Source organism: Pituophis catenifer, unplaced genomic scaffold (genome assembly GCF_029215685.1).
Source record: "Pituophis catenifer annectens isolate HBS135680 unplaced genomic scaffold, rPitCat1.0.hap2 SCAF_3, whole genome shotgun sequence".
Lineage (NCBI taxonomy): Eukaryota > Metazoa > Chordata > Lepidosauria > Squamata > Colubridae > Pituophis > Pituophis catenifer.
The window spans coordinates 88,297,310-88,323,743 of record NW_027256883.1 but is presented as its reverse complement, the minus strand read 5'-3'; the positions used below and the strand labels follow the sequence as shown (position 1 = coordinate 88,323,743).

General features: G+C 36.9%; 1 protein-coding gene across 1 annotated transcript in view; it reads right to left on the bottom strand.

The window, feature by feature from the left end:
* CTNND2 (catenin delta 2) overlaps positions 1-26,434 on the bottom strand; it is a 412,341-nt gene that overhangs the window by 142,578 nt on the left and 243,329 nt on the right. The window contains exon 9 of the mRNA XM_070942595.1: positions 2,277-2,409. Coding sequence (XP_070798696.1) covers positions 2,277-2,409 — 133 coding nt within the window. The remainder of the gene's footprint in view (positions 1-2,276; positions 2,410-26,434) is intronic.

Genomic DNA, 26,434 nt, shown 5'->3' with positions numbered 1-26,434 from the left:
CTCACTTGAGGAGGGTCTTCCTGCGCATGCGCACGCTCCTAGCTCAGCCACAGCTGGCCAGGGGGTCACAAAAGGAGGAGGAGGGGAGAAGAGTGCTGGAACTAAGCTGCCCTGTACCTGCCTTCAAGCCACATTTGCGCGTAAGGCAGCCTTCGCTTCCTGCCGCTTGGGGCTAGAGTCCAAAAAGAAATGAGGGGCGGGGCCAACCAGTGACAGGACAGGGAGCTGCGGCAGAGGGCCCAAAGAGTCGCTTATGGCTCCGGAGCCGCGGGTTGCTGACCCCTGGTTTAGCCTGACAACAGAAGATTGCTGGGAAACATGACAGCTGTCTTAAAGTAGCTTAAAGAGCTGTCATGTAAGAGATAGTAAGCATTTCTGTTTAGTGTTGTTCCAGGAAACATTGAGTTTAAATTATAAGAAAGCAGTTTGGACATTAGGAAGAATTTCATACTGATGAGGGCTGTTTAACAATATAATAGATTGCCTCAGGAAGAGGTGGATTGCTTTGCTGGAGGGTGTGTAAAGAGAGGTTAGATGGCCATCTGTCAGAGATGCTATAATAGGGCCCTGGACAGGCAATTGGATTAGATGATCTCTAAGATTCTTTTTATTCTATGATTCAAATTAAGTACTCCAGGATTCCTTGAGGTCTGAAATGGAAGTATGCCACTTGAAACAAGCTCTCATTTCATAGCTTAAATCTTGTTTGCTCAGAATATGGAAAAATAAGCATCATACTGCCGACTTACTGTGCAGCTCTAGCAAGAAGAGCAATTTATAAGACCTAATCAGAAAAGGTAATGTGCAGAATAGACTGATCAGCTGTTCAATCAATAAGGCTCCCAAAGGACTTCCTGAAGTTAATGACAAAGGAACAACTTACAGAAACTGCCTAAGATTGAACAGTTTGATGTCAATGGAAAAGACCTGCCAATGTACATTTAAAAGAAACTATTACCTATTAGCTTCTTTTACAAGAAAAATCAAGACATGAATAATCATCTTAATGAAGGATTAAGTAGAAACTGATTGCGAGAATGAAAACATATTGGGAAACTATACATGAGAGAATAATAAATGCAAAATCTTTTCAAAACAAAATTACAAATACAGGTGTCCCTATTTACTGACCGGATAAACTCATTTACCAGCTGCAATAGGGACTCACAACTCCATCACTAAGCAGCACAGTCATTAAGCACGAAATTACAATGGCAGTTTCTGTTAGTTCTGGATACAGTTAAGCAAATTACCACAGGTTGATAATCATATCATGACTGTGGCTTGTGATTTCCTGCTGGTTTTCTCATTGATTTTGCTTGTCGGAAGCTGCCTATGAAGTTGCATATGGAGTTCACATACATGACTGCAGGATACTTCGACTGTCATAAATGTGAGCCACTTGCCTAGTGCCAAATACATGACCATATGAACACAGGAATGCTGCGATGACTGCAACTTTGAGGACCATTTTGGACCATTTTTAAGTCTTGTTTTTCAGAGTCAATGTAAATTTGAATGGTCACTGACTGAATGGTCAATAAGCAAGGACTACCTGTACAATATTTGGTGAAATTGTCATAAGCAAATCCATCAATATGATTTATCCTTAGCTCCCAATACCTTATGTGAACTAAATAAGTCAACTATTCTTGGAACAATCCCTTGTAGAAAGAGATATAATGCTATGTACCCTCACGTATTTCTGAAAAGAAGAAATGATAGAAGTCCTTGACTTGTTTTTAAGACCAACTCAAGTCAAAAGCCTCTGGATCAGGTAACTATCATATTCCATAAAAACCAGAGGACCTTGCTTTTTTTTTTTTTTGTTAAGACAGAATGCTTAAGACAGGCTAATATAAAGTAATGATACTTTGATTTTGTACTGAGAAGGATTTGAAAAGTGATATTTTAGAGAACCTGTTTAACCCGACTAAACAAGATGAAATTGTATTTCACCTCCCAGCAAGACATAGCTGTAAGGAAAAAATAAGCAAAAAGTGGTATCAAAATCGATGAACACATTTTTCATAACACAGACAGCACTGAAAGTTCCACATACCTTTACAATAAAAGGGGCAATTAGCTTTATTCTTCCCAATCCATGAAGCCAGCCCCCAAATCGTCAGGTCTTCAGCTAAGTTCAAACGAAGTTACTATTCAGAAGTACTTTATACTGGTCTGATGAAGCCATTTCAGAATTGCAACATCAAGATGCGGACACACACACAAACACTCACAGAGATATACTCTCTCCTATTAAATGATTTTCTTACCTCAGCTTTTATCTTATTGTCGCCAAAGCATAAATGCTGTAAATAAGCAGCAGCATTAGATTGTACAGAGGGAAACTGATGCTGTAACATCTGAATAACTTCTGGAAGTTCCGGATCTCGCCATCCAAACTCTCTGTATACAAAGAAGAAACAAGAAAAGATCCATCGGTGTTCATGTGATTGAAATGCTTGTTTAATGTATCAACAGGAAACTGTTTGTGGGTAAGGGGGAATATTATCTCTGGAATGTATATGAAAAGGTAATTACTGCCATTACCACCCCAATTAAAAAAATAATTATAGAAAATAGTTTTCATTTTATTAGGATCTTCGAGTTCTATTATTCTAAAATAATAGAAATAGAATGCACTATAGGAAGCCCTGATAAGGATTACGAAAATAAAATACACAAAAAGCACAGCCAATATGCACAGGCATGCCATCTCATTGATGTGGAGCAATACCAATCCAAGGATAAGATTTGTGGGGGGGACGGACGGGGGGACAGTTTTCTCACAAGAGAAGACATTGGAAGTTAAGGCCCTGAATGGTTATTTACTGCAGCAAGAAAAGGCATTATAGATACAAATACAAGCAGATTCCTATCCTCTCTTGAAGCAATTACTATGCCCTCAAGTACACAAAATCTTTTAGCCTATTCTCTTCAACAGACAGGACAAATGCACTACTTTTATGGAGACATGAGATTCCTTTCTTTACTTTGGTTTGTTTTATACTACCTCTGCTATTTCCAAATTTTAGAGAGAAAGCCTCCCTACACAGCTTCTCTTAGCACTCCAGCAAAATTATCAACAACATATATAGGAGTATCTGTATCAGTATCTCTCTCTCTCTCCCTCTGCATATATAGAGATATATGTATGTATAGAATGTATAAATATAACTACAATATTTGCTTTTGTAAATAATTTCTTCTTTTTTCTGCATTCAGATCAATCTAGACTGCTGTCAACTAAACAATACTTCTGAAAAATGAAGAATTTAATTCTCTTTTTTTTTTTTTGATGGGTGCATACTATACTCCTGGGAGATAAAATTCATTGCTAGGTTCATGACAATATTTTGACTCTATTGTAATTATTGCCTGCATTTATATCTCATGATAAGCTAAAGACTGATCCTTGGTCTCTGATCCAGGATATGCCCCATGAACAAATACTACACCTATGTAATCAGTTTTATGATATTCATTTTTATTTCAAAGGAATATATTTTACTTTATTATTGTTACATACTATTGTTTATGACATTTTAGCTTTGGAACAATTCTTGGAGATGAAGAAATAAAGATTTCTTACTGAAAAAGAATGCTTTGGAAGAAACACGTTTTTTTCCCTTCTGTAACATGGTGCGTTCTTTCATATTGTGTCTGTGGTTGGGTATATATATATGCATTTGCTTCAGATCATGTGTCTAGGAGAATGAAAGGAGCCAATATTTTGAGTCACTTACTCAACTGTCTTTTCTGTAAAGATGCAGTAAGGACTTTTTTTTCTATATTTGTAATCCTGAAAAAAAAATGGCATATTGCCATTTTATACACAAAAGTAGCAACTGCCCATAGTTCAGTGTTTGTTTAAAACTGTGTCCATCTGCTTAGAAGAAAAAGGAAAAAGTAGTCTGGATGTTGGCACCATCATGAAACACAGCAATCGAACTATCAGGCTTTGGATAAATGCACATTTCATGGCTAATAATGTCCACCATGCTAATCATTTTATGAACAACCAACCCATGACAATCATTCTGTGGGACTGATATAACAGGCTCTCAAAATTCTAAATGGGCTAAAAAATTAAATTAAATTGACACCAAATTAATGTGACCACCTGCAAAAATAGTTTTGTTATATTTTAAGATTATACTCCAGAATATTTCATCATATACAGAAGCAAGGTATTTGGAACAAATTAATAATTGTTATAGAATACAATGTGTGCAATTCACAATTATCACCGATTATAGATATTATTTTTAAAATTTTTATCTTATGACCTAGAATTAAAATTTGATGTAGAGCATCAATAAAGATATTTTATTTTATATTCCATCCTCTTCCACTGATGTTCTTAATTAATAAAAATCAAGATGCCCTGTAATCTGTGGCTAATGTAATGTTAATATTTATAAAAGTTACTTTTTAAACAGTGGAAGCAAATCTTTTCCTTCACTAGCCATTTATAGATCAATTGAGGGACAAAATAATTCTGATAACAGGAACAACTTTGCAAAGATTAATAAATTGATAAATGAATTTTTTATATGAATCAAAAAATGCAGGTGATTTTTTTCAGAATGAATAGATTACTATTTGTTAATTTTTAAAATGGAATTCTATTCTATTCTATTCTATTCTATTCTATTCTATTCTATTCTATTCTATTCTATTCTATTCTATTCTCAGTAGCACATATTTCTAGTTGAAGTAATACATGTTTTTCTACTTATTCTTATTTTAAACCAAAATGTGGCAACACAGTCAGGATTGGGACTCTCAAATGCAGGATGAGAAAAGGCTAATCTCTGTTACCTTTGTTTCATCCATGCAAGTCCATAGAGCTTGAGAAACAGAAATGCTGAGTTCTGTTAGGCAGTCACTTCCTGACTTTATATTATTTTCTGCACCTTTCATCAGGCTTGGAAAAAACGCTGGCATGTGTGAAAACTTACAATAAGCTACGATTACACACTCAAGATGTTTTACAACTTTTAACCATAATCTGAGCTATGTACAGTTTAGCATTGTACTACTGTACATGATTTCAGTCATTGTATGGAGGTATGTATGTATCACTGTTGGACCAATGATTTCTATTGTATTAAATTCGAAAAACAAGGCTTTATTGAATTAGTTCAGTGAAAACTTATTTTTGTATTTTTCTTTGCTTTACTTAAAGTCTCTACAATTGCATCATATTAATAATGCACTCCAGCATAATCTACATTTACAACTGTTTTCACGACAATCTGCAACATTGCAAGGTCTTAAAACCTAACGTACATTTATAAAAGATATGGTTGACTTTACAGAATGTTTTTGGTCCCCCCTTACATTACTATTTTTTTCCTCAAAACGAGAATCTTTAAATAAGTCCCCCAACTTGATTTCAAACTTTAAAACATATACTCTTCTAGAAGAGCATTAATTACAGAAATATTCAGATAGTATTTTCCCACTAATATACAAGAGATTGCCAATTTTCCCAATATACTGTTTAGAACACTGATTGTCTGCACATGGAAATAGATGCACAACAAATGGATATAAACCAGCTTAATAAGGATATATCTGCTTTGCAAGATTGGTTGACAATAGTGATCAGACTGTGCATTAATTTAAATCAGTACAATGAGGATGATCGGGCAACTAGACACTAAAACTTATCATGGCATAGAAGGGGAATTGGACATGTTTAGTGAGCATTTGTTTTAAAAAAAACTCAAAAAAGATACTCTGGAATATGTGGCAGCAATAATGCTACACGTCTTTAAAACAGTCATGTCTTTTTTTCAGGTTTCTACAAGAACCCTTTTCCCTGTTGGAATGTCAGAGAAAATCCTAATGTTTGCCTTAATTTTGAGTCAGAAGAACCCTTAAACGGGCAAAGTGTTAACATATATCCTGTGAAACTTTATAATTTATTTCTGTACCAAGACACAGGTTGGGTTATCACATTATGCATCTGATATGAACCAATTTTTATGATTTCTGCACCATGGTCACATGCGAACCCAAACAACTTCACTATATTCAGCAAACCATGGTTTGGCTAGCCCCATCTTGTGGCTACTTTGTGTCAGCTTCTCAATGCTAATTGAATTTTAATCTACATGGCATGCCTACCAAAAGAAAGTTGATTGATATCTGAATACCAGCAGAGACTGAGAATGTCATTCTAAAGTACTGAAATGATTAATGTGAAAATTTGCAACTAAATCTTAAGTCTAGTAAAAAATCCACCTGCCTATTTAGATTTTGGCAAGATAGCGTAAGTTATTCAAAAGAAAGATTAAACATCAGTAAAGCACAATAAGAGTTTTCGCCCCTCCATCAGAAAAATTAGCCATTATTTATTGCTTGTGCTAGAGAAGATCATTTGTCTTCATTTGCAGATTTGTGTCACTTTCTGTTTGGAAAAAAAGGTGTTGCAAACAAATACATGAGTGCTGAGTGGAGAATACAGACACTGTTATATATCTCACCATTGGCACTGTTTTACCATGAGATTCTGGGCAGTGTGACAAATATCCCTTAGTTATAACAACTTTCCAAGGTTTAGTATATTAATTTCTAGCCATAGTTTGTTATTCAATAGGATGCTCACATATTAATCAAGCAGTTAAAGTATAGAAGCTCTGCAATTTTATTCATTTTTGTTCAGAAACTTTTCTTGCAGCATTGTACAACAAAATTTCTATAGGAACCATTTAATAAAAATGGCATAAGTCATTTAAAAGAAAAAACAAAATTTTGAGACTGATATTGTAATTATAGTTCATCATGCCTTTGGTGTTCTTTTTTCATTGTTTTTCATCAGTTTGTTTCATTGCCGAATGAGGCAATAAAATCCATTTAATTCAGCAGTGTTTCCAATCATGGCCAACCAGATGTTTTTGAAAAGCCAAAAATAAAAAATGAAGATAGGAACTATTCCATTTTACCCTCTAGCATGAACAAAGATATATTCTCTCTAAGCATGAAGTATTTAACAAAGCTGTGATGAGTCATTCCCAGGGAGAGGATACTGTATATATGAGTAGCTAAGACAGCGAACTGAACAATAATAGACTCTTTTGCTTGCTGTGGATTCCTGAAATATTTATCCTTATTTATTTACAAACAATTTGCATCAAGAGTTTTTCAAAGCTTAAATAGACAAAGCTGGCTTTTTAAATGTCATAATGCAAACCACAAATCAAGAAAAGGCAATTAATCAAATCAGATGGAAAACAATTGGCACAGAATAAGGTACAATAGTATATGGATTAACAGTTTAAATCAGCATTTGTTTTCACAGCATTTTTAAAAATCTAATTTCAGTTGAAAAGCCTGCAAAGTGTGAGCCTTTTAATCCCCAGTGGAAAATGAAACTAGGCTCAATATATGACAGAGTTAGATTAATGTTTGGATTCTATAGTTCAGTTCTTTTAATTTGCTTTACTAGAAGACAGTCATAATATTGCTTAATGCATTGTAAGCAGCCCTGAGTCTCCGGAGAAGGGCGGCATATAAATCAAATTAAAAAAAATTAAAAAAAATATATTTAAGGCCACAAAATCTTAATAAAATGTAAGCAATCTTATTAAGCTACTACCTTTTTTCATGGATGCATTTTGCACCAGATCATGCAATACCAACTACAAACTAAAAATGATCTATTATCAATACACAAAGTAAAATTTAATTTCAGTTCTGTTAAGTAGATGACAAATCATATTGTAACTCTGAAGTTTTAAAATATAAAACTCTTAAAAATAATTTTAGTAATTATTACAAGTGCAGCTGTTTAGCAACGTATCCATTCTATGGATACGTTGCTAAAGAGCCAGATGATACAACCACTACAACCCCAACAAACAAATGAAGAAACAAACAAACAAAGAACCACTAAGCTAAAATGCCCACTATTTGCCAGGTTTATGCATGTTTTGAACATGATTCTGCAGAAACATTTTAGGTCTTGGACAAGGATACCTCTCTGCTTTCAATACAAGAAGTCTGTGCTTTTTCAGGCTTCCAGAAGAGCTTTAAAAGTGCAACTATTTAGGAACTGATTCATTAAAATAATTCTTAAGTCAGTTGTAACCTTTTCCAAGTTCACATAGAAGCCACAAAAAATTGGGTTGTATAAATACCAGGTTTAAAGCATTACTGAATCATTTTTGACGGATCTCTGTTCAAGCTATATTGCCGGGCGGTCCCCAGATGTGTTATATTTTATATCCCATCACTTAAGCTTGGTAGCACAGTGGACTAAAGCACTGTTATTAACATCTGCTGCTTGCAATTACTGAGAGTTCAAATCCCACCAGGCTCAAGGTTGACTCAGCCTTCCATCCTTTCAAAGGTAGGTAAAATGAGGACCCAGATTGTGGGGGCAATAAGCTGACTTTGTATAAATATACAAAAGTATGAAGGCTATTGCTTAACACATTGTAAGCTGCCCTGAGTCTCCAGAGAAGGGCGGCATATAAATAAAAAAACAAACAAAAAAAACACAAAAAAAACAAACAAACCTGACTGCCAGTGAAAGAAATTGCCATCTAGCATACCTGAAGGTTACACTGAGAGAAGAAATTTTGCTCTATCCCTTTTCTATTGAAACCCCTTTACCGTGTCAACATTGGGAAAGTGATAATTTAGGGTGGGGTTCAAAAATATAACACAGGAAAAAAGAACCACATATCTTGTAATAGCATAATGCACTTCATCCCTTATCTTTGCAGGATTTCAGCTTTATCCTCACAAAATAGGTCAAGGAGGAAGAAAGATGAGGGGGATGAACACGATTAAACTTTGGAGCACTGAATGCATTTTCCACAGTGAGGTGATTGTATAACTAGAGACCTCCTAGGTCATCTCTACCAATAGAGGCTTTTGGTTTTCCTTTAATGATTTGGTTCTGCTCTTTTTTTTTTTTTTTATAAAAGCTTTTTATTTTGTACACAAACATACAATACATAACCAATCAGGGTGTCATCTGAGTACATCTTTTGTATCTTCTTCCTACTCCTCCGCTATTTATCGTATCTTAATATTATCATTTCATTTATTATAACATTTCTTCCACATTTCTTGCTTTTCTATTAATATATTTGTCTATCTTCTTTCTCTTCTTTCTTCTTCACTGATTGGTTCTGCTATCTTGAATATATCCATTTACTATTGCATAATGAAAATTCATTATCCTCCTGTTTTGCTATTAGCAGCTCCTACTGAATTAATGTAAGATTCTTTGTTTTCCATTGTGTAAAATATGCATTAAGAATTGTGGAAAATCTGAGACCCAGATAGATGTGTTGGTCTAAAATAGTTCAATAGTTCAATACAATACTATATATTGTTGCCTGGGTTCTCTGAGATGAATTGCTTGTAACATATATCTTTCTGGTATAAAGCAAAAGAAAGACATAAAAAACCTGAACTCACAGTTAAAAAAACTGTTGGCAAGAAATTTAAAATGCTTAGATAGAATGGCAAAAGTCCCATAAGCACTATTATTCAGAATGAATTCCTCCAGAATTGCTTTACTACTAACAGCAACCACCAATGACAGAAATTATTACTGTTTGTCAGGACTCTTCAACTGCTTTATTTTTTTAATTGTTATACTGTATCTGTATTATACACACAGATACACACATATATACACTGGCTTGAGCTGAATTTAATTAATAGTAACTACATGGCACATTGATACTGCAAGCATTTTGCACATTTTCTTCCATTTTTGTTTTTTTTAGTTTACTTTGCAATCCTGAGAAATCTGGTGGAGTCCCATGTAAGTACTAATCAATAAATATTTTGCTTCACTGCTTTGAGATCATCTCTCATGATACTATATACAAGAGACTTTTTAAAAAAATCACTCAAAATCAGTTCCAATTCCATTCCAACTTCCTGGTTTCAAAGAGGAGACATATCTGATAGAATATGTCCTCCAGAGATTACTTGGAGGTGGAGGAGGAAAAAAAAAAAGAAAAGATGGATAAATATACAAAAGAATGAAGGCTATTGCTTAACGCATTGTAAGCCACCCTGAGTCTCCGGAGAAGGGCGGCATATAAATCAAATTAAAAAAAAAAAAAATTGGGCTCTCTTTACAGAACTAGCAAGCTTCTTTCTAAACAGGAATATGAAAGCAAATATGGTCAATTGAAGCAGTCAGTGTATCAATATTCAAAAATCCTCATTAAACAATTCCCTAAAGAGGGAGTAAATCAACCGCTAACAAAATAAGACAATGTCATCCCTAATTTAGATCTGTGATGTAATCTTGATCTATAAAATGATATGTCTGTTTTCAACCTAGCACTGTAGTGACTATATTGCTGTTAGAAGGAATAATTCTAGGGGTTGAACGGGACTATACCATATTATCATGGAACACAACATAGAACAGGGTAGATCTGATTATGATGACACAGAAATTACTAAAGTATGTCTTATTTGACAACGGAAAAATTTAAAAATCATGACTAATTAAAAATTTATTCAAAAATTAACTCTGAAAGATGCTTATGTCTGATTTGTCAGAAATATAGGGTTTGTGTGTTTATTCCCTCCTTTCCTGCTTTGTTACACTCCACTCATTCCAGATGTAGGTGTAATTGTTGAGGGCAATTCAGCTGTCATGTATTTGCTAATGTGCTCTCCTAATCATTTGTCTTCACAAATGTACATTAAATTGCTGTGAAATATGGCCATTCAGTAATTGTTATACCATTAGTCTGAATTTAGTGTAGAATAATGGACATTTCTGACTTTCTTATTTACTGTTAGAGCTTTATGAGAAAAGGTGCAAGAATAAAATGTAAAAGACAAATGTTTAGTGAATATCAGCTTGAAATTTGGAAGAGCAGTAAAGTTGTACATGATCTTAATATGAAAGACCACCTGAATATAGATTAGAATAATTGCTCTTCCCTACTGTTTTCATTTAGTTTCCAAGGTGCTTATATTCCCTTAAACATTATTGCACTGCTAACTATATAGTGGATTCACTGGGAGTAAAATTCTGTGATTCAATCACCCAAATGCTAAAACATAAGCGACAGTAAAGATGTAAACAGAAATTCAATAAGTTTTTAAGAGTGATTGCTTTGTTTTATTCTTCTATAAGAAATTACACAGCAGAATTTGAAATTAGCTTTAATTCAAACTCTTGCCTGTAATAAAATTCTGTGAGAAAGTATCTGCTTCATGTGCATATGCTTTGGCCACTCAAAGGCACCAAGATGCCTTCTTAAAACTCCATGACAGAATCAAAACCTACAACACATCTCTATCAAAAAGTCAAAAATATTTTTAAGTGGCCATTTTTGAAATATTTTAAACCTACATTAAAAAACTGGTCCCATCAATGGATTCATGCTCTTAAAAACGGTATCAACAAATCTCAGATTGCTTAAGAAAAAAACTTTCTTTAGGGTGTACAGGTAGTCCTTGACTCATGACTTTAATGGACCTACCTAAAATCCGTTTTCTAGGAGTCGTTAAGTGAATGCGATGATTGTTAAACAAACCAATTGTTTGCTATGGGTCACTTTTGATGAAAATGGGAAGTATGTGTATATATATATATATATATATATATATATATATATATATATATATATACACATACATACATACATACATATACACACACACACACATATATATATACACACACACACACACATACATACATATACATATATACATATATACATATATACATATATATATATATATATATATATATATATATATATATATATATATTTCTTTTGATTATATATATATATATATAGCATATTAATGAGTATATAAGCAGATTTATGGCAAAATCTTTGTTACATTGGTTAAATGCTGTCAGTTGAGTATTTCTTCCAGTTTGGATTTTCTAAATTTTTGTATCCTTGAACTGAACATTTAGATTTTACTGACATATACAGGGAATCTGAATGAACACAGAATGCTGAAGTTTGTTATTTATTTCATAAAGTTATCAAACACATGATGTCCATACAGATAAACCATCATTTCTGTAGGTAACAATTTCTTTAGAAAAATAATCTAATACTTGTTTATGTAAGAATTTTATTTTCTCTTCCTGTAGTGGTTCTATTTTCACTCCAGTTTGCTTCACATCTTTCCTTTTCTTCCCTACCCATTTTTCCCAAGACCAAACTTGATAGTATCCCCAAAATGGGCTATATGCAGAATTTCTCATCACCCTTGGGCTAGTTGAAAATTGTGTGTGTGTATGATAAGTGTACACATGTGTACTTATAACATATATATCTAATACTGTATTTTATTTTATACACATATGTATATATAATACATTATATAATAAAATATAGTATTACATATTTTATAAGTGTGTGTGTGTATTTTATATTGTTTGTTTCTTTATTTTGTTCTCTGGGTTAATTTGTTCCAACAGTTGCAAATTTCCCCCTCCCCTCTAAAAATCATGTCTGGCTCATTGAAAATCACCAATCTATAGAGTCCTACTTTCATACATACCCCCAGCAACCTGGAAGACACTGTCCTTATTGATGAACATACATTATTGCATTGATAATGCAACTTCACTACAACTACAAACCTACAACTTCACTTCCCTGCATATACTCACTGACTCCATTTCATAAGAGTAAAACAACATTCATTCAGCTTTATTAAACCATTCGCATTCACTAGTTTATTTCATTTGTTTTATTTCATATTCATTACAATTTATGTCTTCCATTTCAAGTCACACTCCTCCATATGCTATAGTTGACACCAGTTTCACCACAGATACAGATTCAACATGGGTTCATCAGTCAAGGCATTCATATTTTGTCAGTAATATAGAGAATACGGAGACTAGATATCTAACTTTATTTACACCCACACCACCTACATATTTTCCTTTTAACAATGAAAACACTACATATGTATAATCTTTCTGTATAATCTACATACTGTATAATCTTTCGCTCATTTTGATTTGTTTCCACAACCACCTCCAAAGGCCAGTTTTATCCAAAGTGTGCTCACTGTATTCTATTCAAGCTAGGATTTCTCATCTAGAATATTTGATAAAGTACAATCTTCTTGTCTGCATCCTATCCACCCAGAGATACATGTGGTGTACTGACAACATGCGAGATGCCTTCTTTCCTTCCCTTTCCTTGAAAAAGAATAAAATTCAAAATTCTGATATAATGGCATGAATGAGGTATGAAGTGCAAAATAAATAAAAGATCAGTTATACTCTATCAATATTTGTAACTCCCTTTTTTCCTCAGTAGAAGATAAGAGAAATATATACCTACTGACAATGCCGTACATTTCAATCCTTTTACCTGAAACAATACTTTTATTTACCTGAAAGTAGAAATATGATTGCAAATATGTTCTGTATATAGAACAGATTTAGCTCTGTTGTACAAGAAATGTCATAAATGGAAATAAAGTTAAATGGGTTAATTAGTCACTACTGACCATTTTAATTACAAGAAAAAAAAATGGAGACAGATGTCAGGAAAATGCTCATTATTGGAATCCCAATAGATATGCGTTCAGTTGAGTGAGCAAGCTTTGTGTAACTGATTACATCTCTTTTTACCCTCCCTCAGTAAATAGAAAAACTAATTATCTGCACACGATTAAGTTAATGCACATTTATCTACAACAATTCAATTCTGACTGTGAAATAATCTTTCTAGTCTATAATTACACTCCAGCTTAATTAGCATAATTTCCACAGCACATCCTTAATAAAGAAGTAGATATTAGGTCTGATTTTAAATGCCAAGGCTATTTCAGGCAAAAATCATGAAGGGGGAGGGGAGAGGAGAGACGAATCTATCAAACTTGGCTTTTTCTGCACACATACATCCTGCATTCAAATATGAAAAATAAATACCTTCTGCATATCTTGGATGAAATTCACATTGAAAGAAAAAAAGAAAGAAAGAAAGACATTTAAAATTTTCTTAATCTTGTCAACACATTTAAATTGTATCATCAAGAAGGCTGCCAAATTCTTCTTTTCAACTAAGATTACATAGGATCAGTTTGAAATCAATCCATAATTATTTAAAACAAAGGTTTTCTTTTTTAAAAAGTACAATATTATTTAGATACACTATGGATAACTATAGTTTTTTGGCATATTAAGGATCAGGAGGAATTTCTGTTGTTCCTATATGGCATGACATTCAAACGGATTTAGTATTATCTGCTGAAATGTAACTCAAATAAGCAATTTTAAATGTTTCATTGGAACATTTTAAGTGAAGCTGATTTGTCTCAAGCTTGAAATTTGAACCCGCTTACTGAGAATATATTCCTAGAGTTACCAACATCCTCTAACCTAATTTCTTTTCAAAATTCTGCAGACAATGTAAAAATTGTAAAGGAGATACAACCAGCAGAAAATGATGTGAAGATACATATTAGCATTTATATTTCTCCAACAGATAAAGGATTCAGACCTATTTTCAGATGATAAACTCTTAGTAATAGATATAATGTACTGGTATGATGAAATTTTAGCATCCCTAGAGTGTGTGTGACTACTCATAAACAGATGGTTTTAAAAAGCATGCTGGTTATCATTCAGAAGTCATCTCTTTTCATTATGTGACTGATGAATTACTGAAAGCAAGTCACTACTCTGAATTCCTATTATGGACTATACTTGCTCAGAATAATCTGAACCCATTATATATAGTTACACAAAATCTATTACTGACAGCTTATGTCAGCTGTAGAGCTTTAATTCATTAATTTTACTATTGTGCTTATCGAAATAGATGACCCAATGAGGGATATTATATTTTAACACATTTATTAGTGCCTGCTCAGCAAAATTGACCTATGATAGTTTATATTGTATAGCTATTATTTCTTGCACCATGTTCCTTATATATTTTTAAATATTTATGTGTACAAGAACAATGTGAAGGTAAAAGAGGAAAATAGGAGGAACACTGAAAGTTCTTAACTGAGCAAGAGAGGCAGTCTATTTTCTGGTTAATTTTAAGATTACCAATAGTATTTGTTCTAATTTTTCCCTTTCTTGTCATGTTCTTTCAGGGTTTTAATTACAAAAATCATTTCAACCCTAAAGAATGAATTAGCTTACATATAACCAGGATCAAGTATAGTAGCATTCTTCACTAATTTAGTACCTTTTGTCACCAGACAAAAACTGTATTAGCAACAATGATACTCAATTTCTAGAAACTAGAATCTGGGAAAATGCAATTTAGCAACTGCTGCAGATTTAAGGATAAGAGTATAAGTAATCTAAAATTAGCTGTTATCAAATCTAAACTACTACCAATATCAAAACAAAGCAGTGGCTGACAGTTTGTATCAGTGATTGTAGGGAAAAAAACTGTGTGGTGCAGTTTTTTAGGGTATTTTGTAAAAGCTCCCATTGAAAGATTTAAAATGCAAAAATAATATAGGATTCTTCTAACTTATCACATTACTCAGGTAATCTAAAACAGCAACCCCTTTTGGGCACCAGGGATTGGTTGCTTGGAGAGAGGTTTTTCTGAGGACCAAAGGAGGTGTGGTTTCGCATGCTGCCGGCATCCCATGGATGGGGCTTCACTTCTTTGTGTGGCCCGGTTTCAGAAATGCCGTGGCCTGATGCCAGTCCACGGACTGGGGACCCCTGATCTAAAGGATAAATTTCCTATAAGTATGAAAGTCAACCCTAAATATAATCAATCCTAAACATACCCAATTTCTAGGTAATAACTAAATACATAAGACAGAATTTTATTAATGACAATTAATGTTTGCTTGTGTCCAGTTCTCAACCTAATATAAATATTTGCTATTAATTTTGCAGTCCTTCTGGTTAGATGAACCATGCATTTCATATTCTATCTGAGCTTCTTAAAAAACATTCTAATGCATTTTGTTATTTATTTACTACTTGCACTGTTGTCACATTGATTTGTAATCAGTGACAATTAATTACAAAGATTTGCTGGGCTAAACATAAAATATGTACAGTGTGTATATGTAATGATAACAGACTGCACTATTGATCCATTTTATCTTTATTAGTTTAAAAAAAAAAACTTTTGGTTAAGAAAACATAATATCTTCCACAAAGCAGCTCAGATGTAATCTCTACAGATAATAAAGTACATGGGTCTGATTTCCAGTAATGGATTTTAGTGCTCAAAGTATGAAAATTTGTATTTATCTCTAATTTAGAGCATAACATGACTAACTGTTCATACTTACCATCAGTTTTTTGAGCTTTTCAGTGCAACAAGCTGAATATTGGGTTTAAATCCAGTACAGCAAAGATATATGCAGCAATTTAGAGCATAATGCAAACTTTCAAATGGGATAGAATTATACATTTATTTATCAAATACGAATTATAATATTCAAAGGTGGGAATGAAAACTAGGCAGCTAGTCCAGAGTATGGATGCTAAAAATATACCTTTGGAAACAGATGAAACTAAGGAGCAGTCATTTTTTGTGATAGAGGACAAAATAACCTGCACAATTTAATTTGGATGAGAACTACTGATGAATTAGACATAGAAAATCTCCACAGAAAGTATTATGTCACAGATCACTGAAATGAAAATAATTCTTTAAAAACTGTTAGTTAGCTAGACATTAAGTTTTGGAGAAAGCATCCTATCTTCCTTAACCTATCTCTGACCTTGGAATCAGACAAATTTAGAGCCAGGAAGGATAACAAAATGAGGAGTTTTAATAAAAACACACAGTAAATTAGATCCAGACAGTGGTAGAAAAGTAGCTAAAGATAGAACCACATAGATAGTCTAGTGGTGAAATGTAAAATTTGTTACTACCGGTTCTGTGGGCGTGGCTTGGGGGGGGTAATGTGCTGAGTGGGCATGGCCAACTTTTTTTTTTTAACTTTTAAAAGCATTTTTTCTACAACCTCTTCGGCTGAAGAAGTTGTAAAAAAAAATGCTTTTAAAAGCCTCTTACAATCAGGCAACTCAGCTGAGATCATCAGAGACTTTTAAAAGCATATTTTAAAATGCTTTTAAAAAATTTTTGGCCGAAGAGATAGAAAAAATGCTTTTAAAAATAATTTTAAAAGCCTCTGATGATCCCGTGGCTCAGCTGGGCGGGGGGGGAGAAGGGATTTTTGCTACTGGTTCTCCGAATCACCCACCGCCATCACTACTGTATCGGGCAATCCGGTCTGAACCGGGAGCATTTCACCCGAGCTAGTCCAATTACTGGTGGTGGTGCACCTATATACATCTATTTCAGAAAAGATATGTTAAAGGCTCTAATTATTTGGGAGAGAACGGTTGTTTTGAGAAATATTATATTCTCATCAATATCTCTCAAACATGAAATATGAGTAATTTAAATATATATTAAATCAGGAAGAGTGTAAAAAGGGAACTCTTGGAGAAGTCACCTATTCAAAACAGACACCCTCCTATATATGGTTCAGATAAATTATCAAGCTTTGACATAGAATTGTACTAATTATTTGATTATGTGAATGCTGGGTTGTCTGAACTAATTTGATGCAGGTGTTGCCGTTTTTAACTTCTAGCAGAATTATGTTCTGCTAGAACATAAGTATGTTCTACGATGAGAGGGGATGGATGGAAAGATCCGGGGTTGGAGAGTCCGGTGGATGGCTCTGGAATGGGGCCTCCATGGGTGGCCTCCCCCCCCACTCCCCCCTCTTTCTGACCCTGTTATCGGCCTGGGGGTCAGCCTCCCCCCCCTTTCCCTTTTGTGTACATCTATCCTCCTACGGAACTATGGAACTACTGGGCAGCTTTATTTGTACCCTGCTTAAATCATATTAAATCAAACTGAATTATTTCCATCGAAACTCCCGGCAGATGGGGACTTGGACAGTATTTTGTGGACCCTGAGGGAAGTTGGCTGTTTGAACCATCTTTTACCAGAAGGGATGATATCATCAAATTCCTTGCCTTGGACATCTGGCCGGCCACTGTGAGAGAGTGGCCGGGAAAAACCTTTTTTTCCCTGCTGACTGTATAAACCAACTCCTTCCACTGCTGTGAGAGAGCAGGGGATCCCGGGTTGCTACTTATATAAAGACCTCTGTCCTAGGACTTTGTTGGACCCTACCAAACTGCCTTCCCATTCTGGTCCTATTCGATGTACTCGGCGGCGGAGCTATGTGCACTGCGAGACTCCCCCCTCCCGCAGGTTTGGCCCTCCACTCTATCGAGGGCCTACCTTGATGACGGGCTTTGGAACCCCGAGAGGTGGCATGATGCGAGAAGGGGGTTGAGGGGGTTTTTAGCTACACTTTTAATGAAAATTTTAAGGGGACTAGGGAGGAAGGGAGGGGGTTGTAAAAGGGGACCCGGAGGGGTTCAGATAGCGACTGAGCGGGGTGATGGGTCGATTGGCTGCAACAGAGGGGTCATGAAAGGAAATTTAACCGGGGAGCAGGGGGGATGATAGGAAGGGCAGGGTAATTGAAACAATGAGTGGGAGGGGCAGGTATGATGGGCACAGGGGGCCATATCATGTGTTGGGGGTGCGCACACGCTGCTTACGAGCAATTACGCACTCCGGCCCACAATGCGCGACTCATGACCTGGGTTGTGCAGAGTCTCAGGCCCAGGGTCTGCGGCTGATGTTGTGTAATACCAGGTCGGTTGTTAATAAAGCCCCCCTCATTTGTGATCTTATTTTGGAGGGGGTGCAGACCTGGCAGGTATTACAGAGACCTGGTTGGGCCAAGAGGGGGGGGTCCCCCTCATTGAAATGTGCCCACCAGGTTTCCGTGCATTTCATCAGCCAAGGGCCCAGGGAAGGGGTGGGGGAGTGGCGGTTATTATTAGGGGAAGTCTTAGTCTGAGGGAGACCACTGTTCCTCAGATAGCCGGATGTGAGTCCCTCTTTGTGAAGTGGGGCCATGGGGTGCAGATGGGTTTGCTGACTACGTACCTGGCTTCCTGCCACGTGGCAGCGACCCTGCCCAAGCTACTCGACGTCATTGCCGGGGTGGCAGTTGATACCCCCAGACTTATTGTCAGGGGGGATTTCAACCTTCCGTCTGCGGGTGAGGCGTCAGAGATGGCTCAGGAGTTCATGGCTTCCATGACGGCCATGGACCTGACCCAGTTAGTTCAAGGCCCAACTCACATAGGGGGACACACTCTGGACCTGATTTTTGTCTCTGGTCAGTGGTTGAATGATCTTGGTAGAGGGGACCTAGACATCAAACCCTTGTCATGGACAGATCATTCGCTCCTTCACTTGGACTTTCCTACCGCTTTCCCCCACCGCAGGGAGACGGAACCGACCAAATGGTTCCGTCCCAGGTGCCTGATGGACCCCGAAAGGTTCCTGACGGAGCTTGGGCCGTTTCCTGAGACTCTGGCACACGACTTGACTGAAGAGCTGGTGGCTGCCTGGGAGAGTGCGGCCGCCGGAGCTTTGGACCGCGTCGTGCCTTTGATCCGATGCCGATCTCAATTGGCTCCTTGGTTCTCTGAGGAGCTGAGAGAGATGAAGCATCGGAAAAGATGCCTAGAGAGCATTTGGAGGACTAGTCAATCCGATTCCGACCAGACACAGGTGGTCTTATATCAAGACTTACCTAGTGGCGATAAAAGCGGCAAAATCTAACCATTTTTCCGCTCTTATCGCATCTGCAGAGAACCGCCCAGCCGCCCTGTTTAGGGTGACCCACTCTCTTCTTTGGGGGGAGTGCGGAAAGATCCCTTGCAGGGTCGTGCTGAGGATTTTGTGCAATTCCTGCATGATAAAGTCGCTCGGATTCGGGATGGCTTGGACTCCGACTGGATGTGTCCAGGGGAAGAGACGAGAGTAGGTCTTGAGAATATTATCTGGGAAGAGTTTGATCCTGTGGCTCCCGAGGATGTGGACAGGGTCCTGGGTAAGATTAGTGCTGCCACATGTTTATTGGACCCGTGTCCCTCCTGGTTGGTACTGGCCTCCCGGGAGGTTACACGAGGCTGGCTCTGGGGAATTATAAGTGCTTCTCTGAGTGAAGGTGCCTTTCCTGCCGCCTTGAAAGAGGTGGTAGTGAGGCCCTCCTCAAGAAGCCTTCCCTGGACCCGGCTGAATTAGCCAACTACCGTCCAGTCTCCAACCTTCGTTTTGTGGCGAAGGTTGTTGAGAGCGTGGTGGCACGACAGCTTCCCCGGCACCTGGATGAAGCTATCTATCTGGACCCGTACCAGTCGGGCTTCAGGCAGGGGTACAGCAATGAAACGGCATTGGTCGCGTTGGTGGATGATCTCTGGAGGGCTCGGGACAGGGGTTGCTCCTCTGTCCTAGTCCTATTATATCTCTCAGAGGCTTTTGATACCATCGACCATGGTATCATGCTGCAGTGGTTGAAAGGGTTAGGAATAGGGGGCACTGTTCTGCGGTGGTTCTCCTCCTTCCTCTCTGGCCGCTTGCAGTTTGTGTTGGCAGGGGGGCAGAGGTCGACCTCGAGGCACCTCGCATGGGGAGTGCCGCAAGGGTCGGTCCTCTCGCCCCTTCTGTTCAACATTTATGTGAAGCCGCTGGGTGAGATCATCCGTGGTTTTGGGGTGAAGTGTCATCTGTACGCTGATGATACTCAGCTGTACATCTCCACCCCAGACCACCCCAATGATGCCCTTGATGTGATGTCTCACTGCCTGGAGGTCGTGCGGGTCTGGATGGGGAGGAACAGGCTCAGACTCAACCCTTCCAAGACCGAGTGGCTGTGGCTTCTGGCGTCCCGATATAGTCAGCAGGTGCCATCGCTGACTATTGGGGGTGAATCCTCGCCCCCCACAGAGAGGGCTCGCAATCTGGGTGTCCTCCTGGACACACGGCTGACTTTAGAAGAGCATATGACGGCCGTGGCCAGGGGGGCCTTTTATCAGGTTCTCCTGATTCGCCAGTTGCAGCCCTTTCTGGACCGGGACGCCTTGCGCATGGTCACTCATGCCCTTGTCACCTCCTGGCTGGACTATTGTAATGCTCTCTACATGGGGCTCCCCTTGAAGAGCACTCGGAGGCTCCAGCTGGTCCAGAATGAGGCCGCGCGGGTGGTTATGGGCGCAACCTGTTGTGCCCACGTGACACCCCTCCTGCGCGAGCTGCACTGGCTCCCAGTGGTCTTCCGGGTGCGATTCAAGGTGTTGGTCACCACCTTTAAAGTGCTCCATGGCATGGGACCTGGGTACCTTCGAGACCGACTTCTGCCACCAATAGTCTCCCACTGGCCAGTTCGCTCCCACAGAGAGGGTCTCCTCAGGGTGCCATCGGCCAAGTTATGTCGGCTGGTGACACCCAGGGGGAGGGCCTTCTCTGTGGGAGCTCCAGCCCTGTGGAATGAACTGCCCCCGGAAATATGTAAGATCTCCGACCTCCGGGTATTTCGTTGTTCCTCCAGGCTGGGCTATCAACATAACAATTTTAAATTGGGTTTTAAATTCCTGGGGTTTTAAACTGAGCCAAATTCATTTAATAATTTTAAATTATTTTAATTGATGTTGTCTTGTGTTTTTAATAGGCTGTACACCGCCCTGAGTCCTTCGGGAGAAGGGCGGTATAGAAATAAAATTATTTTATTTATTTATTTATTTATATTAGTAAAAAAGAGAATATGACTCTTTTTGCCTTAGGTACGATTTAAAGTTTAATAATGTCCGATTAAGTATGACACTAATGGCATAGTTAAAACATGCAAGCAGAAAGTCGGACCTGGAACAATATTAACTTAATCAGGCATTTCAACTTTCCAAATAGTTATTCTGCTCAAAAACTTACAGTAGCTACTTCAACATCTGCTTTTAATGCTATATTACATTTGTCCTCATGTCATGTGGAATCAGAATTCTAAACAATTTTGACTTAATGTGAAGAAGCTTAATTACTTCTATTAGCCATTGAGACTGGTGAAACAGACCACTAAAGCTCCCTCCATGGCTGCTTATCAGAATATGAAGACTGGGATTCCTGGCTTGTTTTGGTTTTAAGATTGTACAGCTGGAAACCAAAAAACCCCAGAGTTCCAACTCTGCATTATTAATAGAAGAACAATTATGATGTCAGAAGGGCAAATGAGAATAACAATGAAAAGACAAGACAAAAGATGAAATTGCAACAGTAAGACAGGAGAGAGCAAGGCACTATGCAATCTATGTTCAATCATTTGATCTGCTTTTATTTTATACTTTTGTCTTTTTTAAACTTAACATATTATGGCCATTAAGAATGCTCAATTCTTATTTGGGTTCTCTCCCTGTGTACTTTTCTTCTCCCTGGAATGTCTAAAAAAATCATCTGCAAGGATGGCATTTTGGCAGCCTAAATGACAATAAAAATCTATCAGCACATTATGTTTCTAATATTTTTAAATTACTGAGAACCCTTTTGGCAGATATATTTACCTTTAATCTTCATATAAAAAAGCAATGATACATTATTCCTAGTCCTACTCCAACTACTATACCACAGATTGGGAAGAGGCAACTGGACCTTGTTTTTCCTTGAAGACATTTTGCTTCTCATCCAAGAAGCTTCTTCAATTCTGACTGAATGGCGGGGAACAGAAGGATTTATATTCCTTGCAGTCATCTGATTGTTAGCACTCTTTCTTAGAGTTGTTGAGGCCACTTGGAGGTTTATCTGTGCCCACCTGGTCACCTGAATAGTGAAAAAGGGTCTGGAACTTTTTTGGAACTTTCTTTTTTGGATCTATTGAAAGGATTGTGTTATAAACAGGAGATAGTGGTTTTGTATCTCTCCCCCTCTATTGAGAGAGGGCTGATCAATTTTAATGACCCCTCTTTCAAACCAGTGGTCCTCTCTGTCCAGAATGTGGACTTTGCAGTCTTCAAAAGAGTGCCCTTTGTCTTTCAAAACCCTTCCATTTGTTTCACACCATTCAGTCAGAACTGATGAAGCTTCTTGGATGAGAAGCGAAACATCCAAGAAAAAACAAAGGAAGTCCAGTTGCTTCTTGAAAGCTTTGGGACAACCATGACCTGGATGACTGAGAATCTCCATAGACACAGATCTGGAAAATATAAAATTGGAGATGGCTGCACTGGGAGTTCTGTAGCTTTTTAGCAGAGCTGTTACTGGTATACAATTGGGAGATTTATCAGTATATTTATTAACAAATTTTCAAAAATACAAATAATGTATTCCATGCCTTTAAGATTGAAAATTATTTCAATTATATTTCCATAAATTATAAAGTACTGATCTGTATCATGGGCAAAGAAAGATAAAAATATTCTTAAGATGTACTATTGCATCAAGTAACTGATATTTTAAGATACTCTGAATATTTTCTACTGAAAGAGGGGGTGAATTTTTTAATTCTTCATGCATAGTCTATATAATTCTTTTTAAAGGCAATTCATAGCATTCTTGCATCTGTCTGAAATGAAAAATTGATGTTATTTCCTTTTTGGGTCTTCTTATGTGAGAAGATCAGATACTTTAATGCAATTTATCCTCCTTTAATAACATATAACTAACACTTTCTTTTCTTCATTCTTAGTTGCTGATTGTAACTAAGCCCTAAACATGACATTTTCAATTGATTTTAGAAGACTAGAACAATGCTGTTCAGTCTTTACAACATGCAGTTTATAAAACAAGTCTTTCTCAAGTAATATTCACTATAGAAATACAATTCAAAGTATGTTTTCTTTAATGAGATCAAACCACTGGTGTATTACAGTATGTGAATTAAACAGATATAAATTACATGACTCTCCATAGTCCCATAAAACAATAATGAAGCTGAAGGCAAAGAATCTAATTGAATTTACATTCAGCTGATACTTTCTAAGAAAACTATTATAGTATGAACTACTGTTATGTGTTACACAAAATCTGATTAGTAATCATATTTAGAAGATTTAATTCATGGAAAATCTGTAGAAAATCCAGTGACTTTAGAACTATGTTTTGGGATTTAAATTTTGTGTCAGAGAATAAAACTTTAGAAAATCAAAAGCTACTTGACATCTGATTAACATTAGGAGGAATTGCGCAGATAATTTACCAAGTCAAAGAAAAGGGAATTGCCTATTATTTACTTTTTGTACTGAATACATGTAGATAAAATCACCTCCTAAAGCAATGATGCCAACAAATGGATCCTACTTGCCTATCACACACAAGACATAGGGAGCAGAGGCTATACTATACCCACAATAATTTTGCATAAACTTCTACAATTGAGGTCCAGATACATTAATTGAAGATTTAATTAATTGAAGGAACCCACAAGAAGAATCTTACTCTGCTGCTCCTGGTAATATGAAGGGAAGTTTTTCTGAATTGGTTTAAAAATAAATCTTCCTAATTGCCTAAGAGTTATTTAGGATTCATCATATGACTCCTTAAATCAAACTATGTACTGCAGCTTTACATTTTCAGAAGCTGAGGAACAATACATTCTTCATTAAGATTATGCATTCTACTAAATATAAAGAGGGCTTGGGTTGGCTGTTGCTAAGTAGGAGAGGGTAGCCAGGGAGGTGTGACCACAATCACAGGGAGGCTCAGGGAGGGTGCACAGATGGGGAGAGGGGGGAAACAAGGACTCACCCAAGCAATTTGTGATCTTCCTTGCTGGCTTCCCTATTGAGTATACTTATGGGAAGCTGACAGACAGTCACAAATCACAATCATGTAACCAAGGGACACTGCAACAATCCTAAATGCCCACATTGCAGTCACATAACCACAGAGGTGCTGCTATAGCTGGTCATATCCACCACTTATTCAGGACCATTGTAAACTGCAAACAGTTTCTGAATGAGTTAACTGAGAACTACCTGTATTATATATTCTAATATTAAGTCTTCTGGCAAAGGCCAGCACCTAATCAAAAACATTATTTTGCACAGAAACAATTGTCCATAAAATACCACCTTCATAAAAATTACTATTTGAATGTCATAAGCAGATTATTAAGATGTCTACTTTAAAGCAGATTTAACTTGGCTGTTTTTTGTTGCTGAACTAAGGCAATTCATAAAGCAGTCCTGGTTGACTTCGCTGAATTTATATCTGTTTAAAGGAAAGTTCAAAGCTATAACTTGCCTCATATTGAGTAATTTTTGTGGATATGATACTAAGAAACTGAGTTAGTTTTCCTGAGGATTAATTATCTTCTAGAATAGGTAGAAATGTGTTGATAGGAAGATTATTCATATACCTTCTATTTTATGAATGAAAGATAGCTATAACAGAAAGAGACTAGAAGATCTCCAAGGTCCCTTCCAAACTCTGTTATTCTGTCTTCTGTAAAGAATTTTTTGTGTATATTTCTACTGAAGTTACCCAATTATAAAGATAGTGCTCTCCATACAGGAGTTTTATTCTTATTAAAATGAAAAGTAGTCCTGAAATTTCTACAAAATGTAGAGAACCATATGATATACAGGAATATAAAAGTGAAGTAGTATTGTGCAGTTGCAGATAAGCCTCCTAGCCAGCTGAAATGGCCAAGTTGCACCTGAAATGACACTACACAGGGTGGTGGAATTAGTAAACAACCATAGTCTCTCTCTGAACAGAATAGGGGAGGATGGGGGGGGATGTTTTACTTTTCATTTTGGAAATCCCATTGAAATCAGTATGTTTGATTCCTATAGTGACTGCTCTCTGCCTGGTTTATCTTTCTGTTGACAGTAAGTTCACGTCTCCATTTTGGATGGAATTTGGAGATGCCATGCTTTGCTCCTCCTTTGCCCCCCTTCTGACCCCTTCTTGTTCCTATATGTTTAGATCAGCAGATAGAGCTTTTCAGAGAGGAAAAGCTCTCACTCTAATCCCATCTAGCAGTCATAGTTTCAACTACAATTGCAACCTTAATCCTGAAGCATTTAATTATACGACAGACACCACAGCTTGTTGTTAAAGATCCGTAGTTGTAATGGCATGTGGGAATGACCTTGGGAGACAGGAGGAAGAGCCATAGCCTATACAACCATCATGCAAAAGGTTTCTCAGCCCACAGAAGGAAAAGGCATATATCTCAGAAGAGATCCTCCCTAGTTTTCTAGAATGTAAAAGCCAAAGAGGGAAGAAGTAACAACTACCACAATTCTATAACTCTGTTACATGTATTTTACACATACACAAGTGGCTTACATTTGTGGCAATGATCAAAATCATTGTTTACTAATCAAAACTGATTTTGATTACTATGAATTAATGTAATTCACCAACGTCCGATAATGGATATGGCACAAGAAGAAGAAGAATGAATTAATGTAATATAAGAATTATACTTTTTTTGCAACTTAAATTATGATCCAGGTTTAGGATTGTCAGAATAGGGTATCAATAATAGTTCACATTTATTTCCTGTTCTGCAACATTTCTCTCTGTATAAGGAGTTATTTGTTCCAAAGCCATATTCTTCTCTCTCA